The 13,535-nt window shown below is 42.2% G+C and overlaps 1 protein-coding gene across 3 annotated transcripts in view; it reads left to right on the top strand.

Moving 5' to 3' along the window:
* Positions 1-9,759, top strand: part of LOC147224553 (CD166 antigen homolog A-like) — a 42,171-nt gene extending 32,412 nt beyond the window's left edge. For 2 of the 3 annotated variants that reach the window (XM_086164489.1, XM_086164491.1), the window contains exons 12-16: positions 3,579-3,708; positions 5,251-5,280; positions 5,693-5,804; positions 7,891-8,027; positions 8,117-9,759. In XM_086164489.1, the coding sequence (XP_086020615.1) occupies positions 3,579-3,708; positions 5,251-5,280; positions 5,693-5,804; positions 7,891-7,993 (375 nt within the window). In that variant the 3' untranslated portion in view covers positions 7,994-8,027; positions 8,117-9,759. The remainder of the gene's footprint in view (positions 1-3,578; positions 3,709-5,250; positions 5,281-5,692; positions 5,805-7,890; positions 8,028-8,116) is intronic. The other variant, XM_086164490.1, reaches the window with a different exon arrangement.
* Positions 9,760-13,535: the final 3,776 nt, after the last annotated feature.

Raw genomic sequence — 13,535 nt, 5'->3', positions numbered from 1 at the left:
ATCGGAAACCCAGTACCGCATTCATCTTTCATCCAGGACCCCGATCACCTCCTCAGATAATCGCATCCGTTTTCCTCTTGGTCAAAGCATCCGCGGCTGAGGAAAGTCTTCACTCAAATTAAAAGAATATTAATCCTCCCCAAAGATGACATGAAAATTATTCATGAACTGAAAAAAAAAAAAAAAAACAATTTCAATTCCCTCCAAAAGGTTGTTTGGGTTGGAAGAGTGAACGTACCATCCTGCTTTCAAAACATCAATCTTTTGTCTTCTCCCTTCTGGATTCGCGTTGTGTCGGCTCACATTTTCGCAATTTACAGCTCAGCGTCGCGGTTCTGGATGTCGCTTCGACCTTCGGTCAGAGCCTCGGTCTGGTCGCGAAGGTCACACGAAGCCACGAGTTAAGCAGCGGCCTGTTTGTCTCGTGGATCGATGGGTAACGATGAAGACTTTCAACCCGGTCCATGTTTATCTGACGCGTTTTATCGACCGTTGTTGCGAAGAATAAATTAAAACATCCCTAATTGGAATTCGACAGATAGATAGCAGATGGTCAATGTGAAGCCGGCGCTGACTGGTGCGTGTAGAAATACACACTTATCCCACATATCAAAATAAAGGGCAGGTGGTTTTTATAACAGGGGTGTCAAACGTACGGCCCGCGGGCCGGTACTGGCCCGCCAGGGGGTCCAATGCGGCCCGTGGGATACAATTCTACAATTTGTTAAAATACATAAAAATCATGAACTGCTTTTTGAAAATAAAAATACAGTTCCTGTATTGTCAGTGTTAGCAACTTGGCACAACATGATGTGACTCAGAGCTTCCGGGTCTGTAAATAGAATTCGCACTTAATGTTAGAAATTGACCCGCTTTTCCGTTGGTCATGACACCCTCATCGGTGAGATGTTGTGGACAGAAAAGTGGACATGGAGTGTTGGGTTTTCCAAGAAAAATGAACCACTTCTTATTTGTTGGTTGAGGTTAATAAGAAACCCGTACGGCAGGTTTTGGTGTGAAAAATGCACGGAGAACTGAGAAAATAGAAGTGAGGCAGAGTGTTGTTCAAATCACACTTGCTTTTCCTCATGGATCTCAGGTTGTTTGTCATATACAGCGATCCCTCGCTATAACGCGGTTTACTTTTCACGTTTTTTCACGGATTCGCATCGTGCATTGTGTTCTGCATTCTGATTGGCTAAAAAGTCACTCCGCTTCTTCTCTACCTGTGCGTCAATAACGTTGAAGTTTAATATGAATGAATGAATGACTGAATTTTATTTAAGGACAGACAGTACAGTGCCATTAAACATTTCAGCATAAAATGCAATATGAGAAGATGGATGTACCAGACAGGCTTAGCAAAGTTGCTATATTGCACCCGGCTGTCCGTGGGTGGAGTAAATGTACTCCAGTTGGGAATAAAAACAATTAGTAAGTAGCTAAAACAGGTTGAAGACAGGTTAAAACAGGTTAAAACCAGAAAACAAGTTAAGATGCTAAGATGCTATCTATGGCAGATAAAGTTAAACTTCTGGACATGCTAAGGGAAGGTAAAAGCTATGCGGCTGTAGGTCGGCATTATGGAATTAATGAATCTTCCGTTGGTTCCATAAAGAAGGAAGAAAAAAACATAAGCACGACAGCAGCGATAAGTTTTAATAAGGATGCAAAAAGGGTTAAATTTTCTCCCGTTTAATCCAATTACTCGTGTCGCGGTGGGCGGTGCTAATCTCCGCAATTTGAAGCCTTCTGTTCACATTAATGATTAAAATTATTATTTGACAGTACAGTACAGAAGTTAGTACAGTACTTTTATTTGTGAAACAAATGACTGAGTCTGTAAAATGGTTTGTTCTTCCTTTTCAATGTATAATAGAGTATTTAATTGTATAATAATTGTAAAAAAAACAAAGGTTTCTACTTCACGGATTTGCCTATCAAGGGTTCTTTTTGGAACGTAACCCCTGCGAAAAACAAGGGTTACTGTATACAGATTTTTATAATATACCTTTTTCTCCTTTACACTAAAACAAAGGAAACATTTGGACTTATTGTTACTTCAAGGTAATTATGCTATGATTTTACCAGTGACACCCCTGATTTACAAGGATAGTATGATATGTGGTTCTGGTGCTGAGGGTTCCAATCCAAGGAAGTAGTTGTCGGGCGTTTGATGTCTGTCTGGCAGTAAACTTATGCAAAATGATGCAAGCAGATGCGGTTTAAATCCAAGCTTCCTCTCGTGGGACTAGCAAGGCGAGGCGGTTTGCACCCTGCCTTGCCGCTCACCTTGGATCGCACAGCAACTGAGCGACGCCGCGCGTTCTTTGTGTTTCCACCCGCTTCTCGAAACTCACCGCCGACAATTCTAAATAGTCGCGCATAGTTTTATGTCTCGGCTGACGGTTTGCTCTGAAGCCGAAGCTCCGTAGTTTGTATTGTGAAGACGGATTCCAGTCGGTGGCGGCGCGCACTTAGAGCGAACCGGCACTGCGGTGCTTTTGTAATCAGCATGGAAACCCGACGGCGCTCGGGGATTTATCAACCGCAGCGGGGCGAAGGTCGCTCCATTTTAAGACCGGGCCAAAATGGCAAAAGAGCAATAATGAACCTTTCACAATGTGACTCTGAAACTCCTCATTCCTCCGACAGCTCCTCTAAAAAACAAAAGACCTGAATACTGAATAAGTAACACTTATTTACACAACCGCCACATCCTCCGGAAGCCGTGATAGGGATGTTGTCACTTTGTCTTTTTGTCGTCGGTTTTCCCTCCGAGGCCGAGGCGTCGCCTCCGGAGGAGGAGGAGGAGGAGGTGGCTGATCACCACCTCCCCCTGGTGGCGCACAACAGCAGCCGTGCAAATGCGAACGCGGCGTTCCTCTGCGTTTTCCGTGCATGACGGGGCGAACGCTTGAATGACGCTTTAATGTAAACGCTTGCATGTCTCTATAAGACGTGTGTGTGAGAGGGAATTATAATGAAAAGTCGAAAAGGTTTACTTTTCAAACAGCGTTTTTGGTTTTGCTGCCATTTAAGTCCAGCTTGTTTTCGTGAACACAAATAGACTTTTGAGTATTTTGCTTCAAAGTAACCTTTAACCCCGCACTTTTTTAGAGTTCAAAATCTTTTGTTGCGTGCAGAGATGTCATTTCGTTTTCTCTGTAGTTGCTCATTGATTTAAAAAAAAAAACACATTTTGTTTATACAAGGCAGAAAGTAAAAAGAAAAAATTCTGTATACCGTGTTCATTTGTTTTTAATTTCAAAAGGGTTGTGTGGCGCCCGGTGTTTTCTTTACTGTGGGGTCCAAATGGCACTTTGAGTGCTAAAGGTTGCCAACCCCCTGCACCTGTGTGTGTGTGTGTGTGTGTGTGTGTGTGTGTGTGTGTATGTGTGTGTGTGAGAGAGATAGAAATAACAAACTGTCAGCGCAGAAAAGACGGACGGCATCAGTCAGACCTCCAACCTCTTATCCTCTCCTGTACCGACACCATCCACGGTTGTACTCGAGTAATCGAGTACTCGATTACTCACCCCACCCGCTGTTTTTTCTCCCGTCTGTGCTTTATCCAGGAGGAGAGCTCTTTCGTCAACGGGAAGATAACCCACAAAATCACGGTTGTGCCCACCGAGAACCTGAACGTCTCCTGCATGGCGTCCAACAAGTTCGGCGGCGACAGCAGGATCATAAACGTGTCGTCCCGTAAGTACGGAGCGGAGATGTGGGCCGCCATCCCGCCATCCCGCCCCGAGCCCCGACTCTTCCACTTTTTATGGATGTTTTCCTTCTTTGCTCACTGACTCCGTCTGCATGCCGACGTGACGTATTACCGAGAGTGAATAAACCGCTAAGGGTACGTTTTAACGGCCGACGCGCCGCCACCTTGACGTAAACGACGTATGAGAAAATGTTTGACGTTCCACGCTGCGTTTTCTTTTTAAAATGAAAATTAACAAACAATAAGCAAAGGAATTACCGGGAAACACCGACCCCAAGTCTGCTTTGCGAATAGAGAGAGAAAAAGGAGATTTGAAGCAGCTTTACTGGCAATTTCTCTTTATGTGCTCGATATACAGACGTTTCTCACTTTCCCACGACGACATGAACCGGACAAAATAATAATAGAGTGCACAGTAACAGTAAAGTGCACAGTAAATAATCAAACATTAAACTATGGAGGATAAAGAACACGCAGATATAATCTACCGATACTCGGGTGACAGCGTAAACACCTGAAATGTATAAATATGTCATTTGAATTTGAATATAAAAAGTAGCAGTAGAGTTTTCTGTACATTTTAGCGCAAAAACCAGTCAGCTAGTAAAAAATGGATGCCAGCAGGTGAGAAAATAAAACGATCCTGCAAAATGGACCTATTTATATAAGAATGAATACACTCCTTTAGGCCCGCGCACACACACCGACACACGACAGACACACTCGGACGTAGGAGATATCAGTTAATCCCGATTTTCTCACGCCAGCGGTTGAGGATTTTATCTCCGTTGTGGATTCTGTCCGATGCATGCTCTCGGTCCGAACTGCTTCCTCTGTGTCGTCATTCCTGTTTGTCTGGGACGTCGTTTCACCTCCTCTTGGCCCTCATTTATTGTTGGAAACGGCGTGAGACGGACGATCGGGTCTCAATCCTGCGAAAACTCGATATTTGGTGAACATCTTTAGAAACCCGAGTGGGCGGGGCTTAACGGCAGAACCTCGTAACGTGAAAGTTCTGCACGCGGCGATAAATAAAGCACCCAGATGGACACGGCAGGGAATTCTGCTTTTATTGTGTTTTTTTTTTTTGTTTTTTTATATCAAAAGTTCAGTGGAACGCATTGTTTTTGTTCTTTTGCCAGAAATCATAAATACGACGTTGATCTCGCAGGAGTAACACGATTCTCTGCAGGCCCGCGGACAAACACACAATATGTGCGCGTTGAGATTCTTATTAAAGTACACAAAATCAGACATTTTTATTGCAGGTCCTCGAACCCGCGTGCCCTGAGCGAGACCTACCGCGAGATCTGATCGCTGCTCACGTGCACCCGTTCCCCTTGATAAATGACGGCCAGTGTGTGTGCCTATATATATATATGTGTGTGTGTGTGTGTGTGTGTGTGTTGGGATGCTGGACCTGATCTGTTCCCTCTTAACTACTTGCATGCAAAAGTAGAATAGAAGTAGAGTAGACATCACTTTTCCTGGGTTGGAAGTTAATTTTATTTCATATCTGATTTCAGTATTTGAGGAGATGAGAATGGATAAACGAGGTAAGTTATCTTATTTTAGTAAGAAACCGTGGGAGGGGATTTGAGTAAATACAGTTGCTGAAAGTCATGTTCTGTAGAAGTCTAACGCAGTCTGTCGATTCTGTACATCGGATCCCACCACGCGGCCCTGCAACTGGAAAATCAGTGTCAGGACGACGTAACCGTGGTGATGAAAGGGCAGATATGAAGAAGGAATGGAAGCCACCAGCATCCTGACAAGATGTCAGCATTGTCCATAATCCCGACGGCAGATTAACCGACTCATAAACTTAATGCTGTCCTGGTCATGTGCAGTGTGGATGTGTCCATTCACATCGCATTTACCGTGCAGAATGAACGCTTTCGCGGAGCTTCTAGACGAAAACGTGTGGCACGCGCGTCCGTGACGTCTCTTGTTTTGTCTTCGCCGCAGACCAGTCGGACGAGAGCGATCAAACCAAGTTGGTGGTCGGAGTTGTCGTCGGTCTTCTCATCGCCACCGTGATCGTCGGCCTGGCGTGCTGGGCTTACATGAAGAAGTCAAAGTAAGACGTCGGGACCGACCCGTCCTGAAAATCCCCATCGAGCCGTGAAACGTGCACGCGGTTGTCCCCCAAAAAAATGTTAAATAAAAGGGCGGTTGTCTTGTGAACACACACGCTTTGCACCAAGAAGTAGAGCGGCAAATATTATAGCATTAAACCACAAATTTGCATGCAGGCTGACAGCACCCAGCTCAGGTCACCCTGGCGGGGGGGGTCCAATACCAAAGGTGTCAAATTAAAAGACAAAAATATGTAACAGGTTTGAAAATGCATCCACTCAGTAGTTTTTGATTCCTTCTTCCATACAAATAGCGGATTAATGCAGCTTCATGTTTTGTTACACCTATATTTGCATTGCGCTTGATTTTCAATGCAATGTGTATGTGTGTGTGTGTGTGTGTCCTTGTTCTGTCAGGAAATTTGCATATCATGCAGGCAGTACTATAAGTGTCTGAATTTTCACTCACACTCAGGTGTGAAGTACCTGAAGCAAAATGTTGCATTGACTATTTATGAGTTACAGTCATTTTTCCATATATCGGCTCTTTGTCAGAGGCTGACTGAACACCTGAGTGACAGGCACATTTCACAGTGATGTGCGGAGTTTTCTCTTTTTCTGTCTTGACACTTGGAGCAGAAAAAGGGGTGTGATTTGGTCCGTTGTTTATCCCCATTTTTTTCACAACAAAACAACACATCCCCACCCGCTATCACAAATCATAAAAATCATGAATATGATGATCAATGCGGCACAGGTTATAGGGAAATAAAAGACGTGCAGAAATCACAGCTGTCGAGTTCTACGTGACCGACGAAAGCCGTAAAACCTCCCGTGTTCTGTGACGTGCGTCGTCTTTAGCATGTAGCATACATGCTAGGTGATAAATATTGTGTTATGACGTTGTGTTTTGGATGGGAGCTTATCACCGGTCCAGGATGAATCCCTAAAAAATATGTCTCAGAACCTTTTTTTTTTTTTTGTGAAAAACATTTAACACTTAAGTCCAATCCCTTTTGCAAAAGTTCACATTTTAAATAATCCATTCTCACCCTGTTTATCTTAATCCTTGTTGTCATTCTGATTTCTGTTCCTATCCTTGTTATTGTGTTCATCCTTTTAATTGGCTCTTCTATTTATGATCTTAAAGTATGATCTTAAATTATCTTAATGTTTAGAGGCAAACATAGAAAAATCAGGATTCCATCTTTTAACCCAAACAAAGCTGTTGTGGCATTTTTTTGAGGCTTCTTTAAGAAAGCCGATGAATGACAAGGAATATTAATTTGAGGCTCAGCTCTACGGTGTTATTTTTATAACTTAGCTGGCCACATTTCTTATTTAATTTTTATGCACGGGCCAACTAGTTATCATGTAAATTGAACCAAATGAAAATTGCAATTTAAATATTGAATTTTTGGGCATTTTATTTCAACTTTCAAATCATTCATGATCATACAAATGTACTGATATTATTTTGTATGTAATCATCCATACAAAATTAAACCAAAGGGAAAAATAGTTTCTAAATTCAATATTGATTGAAGATACTTTTAAAAATAGTCAAAAAATAAATTGGAAAAAAAGGAAAGAAAACAGTTTGGCGGGGATAAAAAAAAGCAAAACGGGCCTTAAAATGCCCAGGTGTGTTCTAGACAATGGATTAGTCACAAACCAAGAGAGGAAAAGCAGCTGCATCAAAAGGAGGAGCAGTTGGGAGGCGAGTAGATAACAGGTCCAGTATCCATCAAGGTGATGAAGCCTCATTAAATTCTCCATAAATGGCGACGACCAGGTAGATGCAAAAACATCTTCCATGACATCCCTCTTGATGCCTCTGGTGAAGGAAACCGTGTGTTTATAATCCCATGGATGATAAATTCATCTCGCGACTGGTCCTTTAGAAGGTTTACCAACTCAGAGAGTCCTGGACGTCGTTGGTTCCTCCAGATCTTTTGGACTGGAGGGTTTAAGCTACTATTTATTCTTCTAGATATTAGAAGAGCCGCCTTCTCCGACTTTCGCGTGTGCGACCGCAATAAAAGTCTTGAATCCTTGAAGGAATCTTCGAATCCTAACTCCCAACAGGCAGGGAAGCTGGAAGACCGGCGAGAAGGAGAACGGCTCGTCTGAGGAGGAAAGAAAGCTGGAAGAGAAGGTGGAGGAGAACAGCCAAAAAGCCGAGGTGTAGAGGAAGAAAGGACCGTCCTTTGGGAATGTGAAAGGTAGATAAACGCCGCGACCGCCGGCCGTTCGGGCGACGAAGAGCGACGGAATTCCCCGTGACGTGACGCTGTTTTTTTTCTCTCCGCAGTGAGAACATGGAACTTTTGCACATTTCTCCTCACCGCCGTCCTGGGAAAAGAAAGAAAAGAAAACGTATATCGGGATGAAGACCACTCCGGATTTTGGTATCAGGGAGAATTTCGATTAAAAAAAACAAACAAAAAAAAAAAAGCATATTCAAACGTCTCCCCGCTCCTCCACCGATCAAAGATTGGACACTATGGATTACCGATACCCCCCGCATACTTAATGTCTGCACTACTGATAGACTTGTAAACTCGTCTGCTATTTGAATGCATTTATATTAGAATGGAATTTTGGAAATGATTTTGTTAGGATGATGCAAGTAAGATGACTTTTAGACCAGTTGCCTTTGCTGTAAGGGTGTGTAGATGCGCATTAGTCCATGTTTGACCCCCTCGCCGCCCTCCCACGCCACGCCGAGCCGTCTCCTCATTTCACACACCGGTCAAACAACATCTACCTTCACCGTTGCATAAATCGCAGTTTGTTCAACCTGGTGGAAAAAGTGTTAAAATTGAGATTGAATTCCTTTAAAAAAAAAAAAAAAAAAAAAAAAAGAAAGGGCTACGGGTTTACTCTTACACTCACATTCGTCGTAGATGTTACTTTGATTTAAATGCCGCATCGCCGAGACGACGCGACCCCCCCGCTCCGGCACGACACCTTGTTTGAACCTTCGCCGCCTTTGCAAAGTAGAGAAAATGACGGAAACTCGATCCATTCTGCTTGTCGGTGCGTCGGAGAGATAAACACCGCACAACAAGCGCAGGTAAATTACCGGGAGAATGTATATCATTACACCGCTCGATATGATGGCTCTCGTTTCATCGCACAGTTGTTTGTTTCCTCCCGTCACCGAAGAGAAAGTCCTCGAGGCTTTTGTTGTGAAAATGCTCATTATATCCTCCATTGTGAATTCTCGATTTACGCTTGGTCAGTGTTGAGGTGCGATTGTTTGTCGTGTAGCTGTGGCATCATTTTAAAACCGAGCGGGTTGTCGGACCCGCCCCTCCTGGTATGTTTGCCGTCTTCGAAAGATCTACCTGTAATAGCTTCGGTTCATGGTGTGCACTAGGTTTCATGTTTTCATGATTTGTGTAGAATACGGTGGAAGGAAAAAAAAAAAAGAAAAAAAAAAGCCGCGCAGCTGTCCGTACATGTCACGACTTGTTTTGTTTTGTTTTTTTTTTGGTTTTTTTTTTGGTCTGATGATTTACCACATCTGAAAAGGTGTAATTGTGAAAAAAAAAATTTTTTTCTTTTTTTTTTTTTTTTTGCTATTTATATTTTACAAGGTTAAATATCCTTACAGGTAAAGTTTAAAAAAAAAAAAAAAAGGATCACACAGTTAGTTTTTTTTTTTTGCCTTGAAATTGTTGATGAAAATGACTTGCAGACTTCAAAATGTGATGAATCAGCCTCGAGTTGGCCGCTCCGTTCTGTTCTGGCTTAAGAACCGATCTAGCATGTGATCACCTCCGACCTCCAAGCTGCTCTCTGTTGCCTACCTTGTGTGAAACCATCAAATTGGAAAGAAAAAAAAAAAAAACGACCAAAGAAATTGAACATTGCCATGCAAGTTTTGTAAATATCTGATGTTTGTTTTTGTACTTTTGTTTAAAATAAAGTGTACATTTGGAAAAGTCATGTCCACCGTATGTTATGTCATTGTTTGAAACATTGTCCCGTTTAAATAGAATTATGATCCAGATCCGGTATTTTAAATTTGAGCCCCCGTCATCAGAATACTACAAACTATAAATTGCATTGTAAAGTGGAAACCTGTTCAAAATGTGCACCAGGAGTTTTCAACCAGAGGTTTCATACGAAGAAAACTGAAAAATGTTTGTGAAATATAAAGACAGAGCCACTTACCTTGTAGCTGAGTGTGAGAAAAGTAACTTTAAGGGAATTTAAACTCTTATCCCTGGAAGTAAGACTATTGAAAATGGTGTCATTGTCATTCAAATGACATTATAAACACAGAGAAAAACAAGCAAATCTTTAAACTGCATCTGAAGACTATTTAACTCTTCTACAACCGAATAAAAACCCCAACATTGATGTGAGTTTTTGAAATCGTATCATTTTGAAGACAAGTTCCTGATTACCACCGAGATGTGAGTTTTTAAAATGCATTTATTTTTGACGGATAACGGAAAACATGTATTTGCTGTCTCGTATGCCAGAAGAGTGTCGGGGTGGAGCAAGACATGTATGACCACTGTAAGACCAATGGGGTCTGACAGAGGAGGTCTAGGTAGAAGTGGGAGTGCATCGGGGACCAGCTCTGAGCCCCAACTTGTTGGCAATGGTGATGGACAGACTGACCCATGAGGTTAGACATGAACCTCCATGGACCATGATGCTTGCAGACGACACCGGAGATGTTGTCTGGATTCGAGACACTGCAGAGAAGTGCTGGAGGAAGCAGAGATCAAGATGTGGAGGTTCCTTTTTGGAAGATGGAAGATGGACAGAGGAGGTTAGAGATCTAGAGGACGACCAGAGATGAGATTTCTGGATGGAAGGAGAGGGCACAGGTGTGAAGAGGAGTGGGTTACGTGGAGGCAGGTGATTGGCTGCGGCGACCCCTGACGGAAACAGACCTGAGCGAAAGACGATTTGACGGTTAACAAGACATTCTCGTGTGGCATTCTCTCATACCCGGTATCTTTGCATCAAACGTAACCAGCATTATATTATTTGATCATGTTCGCTTTTGTCCCTCTGACTGAAACTAAAACTGATTCTCTTAACAGTCACAAGAAGAGGCTTTTTTTTTTCTCCGTCACCATCTGTATTCCTCGCCTTGAAAACTTACAAGGACGTGGATGTATTTTTCACCTATAACACCGCAATTTTTATTCAGAAAATGTTTAACCTCACAAGGGAAGCAACTTATTAACACTTCTATTAGATGGAATGCAAGGTCATGTACAGGTAAGGGACACAAAGAGTCCTTCAGATTTTTGAGCGGTGATATCTAGTGCCACATTATATGTCTCTTTTACCAGCTGCTGTTTAGGTGATTGGTTGCTATGACAATGTGGCCTATCTGTTTGAATAAAGCAGTATAATAATCTGGAGTCTTTGCTCATAGCCAGATGGTTTGCAGGCCAACATCCAGCATGGGCTTGTAGCGCCACCGTGTGGCCAAAGTCTGGACTCCAGGCACCGGCTCCTGATTTTGTGAATGTGAAATTGTTACTATCTGGTGAAAAAAAGAAAGAAAATGAAAACTTCAGCGGCTTTTACATGATTTTTCTATCTTACGGATACAAATTTTGCTCCATTATATTTAGTTGTGTGGTGTTGGTTGTTTGGAGGCGTGCGCTCGTCTCCCCCGGTCATGGGAACACTCAGTTATATCAATATTAAGTATAATTATGGGCTGCTCGATAGTTCATAAAAAGCTTTTCCAAATGTTATGTAAGAATAGGAAAGGTGGCATTGACTCCTGCAAGTTAAAGACTATTTTGTGCATCATCAATATTAATAAATCCTAAAAAAATCCCACATTATGCCTAAAAAGCTATTTTATTTCACGTGTAAGTTGACTGATAGCTAATTAGAAGACATTTTAAATGACAACCGGTGATAATGCAATTACTAATTCCTTTAATGATGTAAAAATGTCGCATCACTCTAATTCTTCCAAACGTAATGTGATTACAGTAGTTCGTTTATAATACTTTACACCCTGTGAAATGACTGTGTGAGTTTATTTCTTTTTCCTGAGTCCAGAAAAAAAAGTTGCAACAACAAGTAAGAAAACTATCACTCTAACTTTATTTTAATGTGTTCATTCTGTCTCATTTCAGGGGTTCTTGCTGTTTTTGGTTTTTTTTTTGGAATGTCGCTAACATTTACACTTCTCCTTCGTAAATGCAAATCATATTTATGGATATATTCAAGTATATGTGTAACACAAATACTTTCAGCGTGAATACAACCAGAGCAGAAAACTTTTAACAAACCAGAAGCTCTGACTGGTCCACACCTGTTCCTCCTCCCCACTTTGGTCTGGATTGTTTCCACCTGTTCCCATTTAGGTGTGCGTGTATACATCTTCTGTTTCTTTTCATTTCCGTTTGGCGATTTTTCCTCATTCGAGAGTCTCCTCTCCACTTTATTTAGTTCTAACGTTGCCTGGTTGTTGTTGTCAAACTTTTAAACATGTATCTTCCAAAGACCGTGGCGTCGTGATGACATCATGGAGGCCACCTGCAGAGAGGAGGTGTTGTTCGGTCAACACGTTCTGTTGTTGTTTTGGGTTCCCTCCTCCTGACCGCGGGGCTTTGTGACCTCACTCGGACATCCCGAGGTCACCGCTGCACGCAAGCGAGCTGAAATTGTATTTTCTATTCAGTCCGCAGTCTTATTGCAGGGCTTCAGTGACGCCGACATTCGAAGACAAGCTTTACAAATTCCAGCTGCGGAAACTGAGAAATCATCTCACGTGCCTCCTGTTTATAGCTGATTTTTTTAATTTTTTATTTTGGTCATCATCATCCAAATTACTTAAATCCTGATTTTTTTACTTCTTAGGTTTGAGTCCCATCTCAGCCAACCTTTATTTTAAAAATTGCAAGTTAGAATTCTAACATGTGGCATCGGATGACTGGTTTTACACGAGAACGTTTTGATCATTGGTACATGATGGGTAATCAACAGCTGTGTTTTTTGAAATTCTCCTCTTCCATCCCCTCCCATAAAGAAATGATTATCATCAGCAACAGTAAAAAATCTTAGCATTTTTAAGAGCCTTCAGAAATGTAATTCATGGAGGGATCTGTTAGCCACCACTGTTGAGCACCGTTACTCCTCGTGAATGTTCCTGAAAATCATCATCTCTGCGGAGGCAGTAAAGTTTTAACGGGATCGTGCAAAAGTTACAAAAAGTTTAAAGAAGCAAAGCAGTGCGAGGTATTCATTTAAAACCCCTTTTCTACTCCACACTTCCTAGCTTCATTTTTTAACAGGATTGCATGTTGAGTGTCAAGCTTAACTTTAACTGCCGGATGATGAAATGACCCAGGTCGTCCTGCAAAATACAACAATGCACCCCCTTAATGAGTTGTTATGCAGTGAAAACTGTTAAATGGGAAACGGTTTCCGCTTATATTGTGTTTTCTTGTCTTGCCCAAGGACACTCCAGCATGCAGAAGGATCCAGGAATCGAACCACTAACGCCCGGCAATCACGGTGGAATTTAACACTTCCAGGATGTCACATGGTTCGAGGCACAAGCCGTTCCCCAGTTCAACGCCGCTTGCGTTGTAGCTGCCGTAGCTTTGTTTGGAACTGAACAAAAAACGTTTTGCACTAATGAGATCACCGCTCTGGTTGACTTGTGCACGATGTTATTGTAAATATCAGCACAGCGTGTGAATGAAAGGGTTACAGAGGCCTGTTGCTGC

The sequence above is a fragment of the Fistularia commersonii genome, chromosome 18 (genome assembly GCF_037954325.1).
Source record: "Fistularia commersonii isolate RoL2024-O1a breed Wild chromosome 18, RoL_Fcom_v1.0, whole genome shotgun sequence".
Lineage (NCBI taxonomy): Eukaryota > Metazoa > Chordata > Actinopteri > Syngnathiformes > Fistulariidae > Fistularia > Fistularia commersonii.
This window is presented reverse-complemented; position numbering and strand designations above follow the sequence as displayed.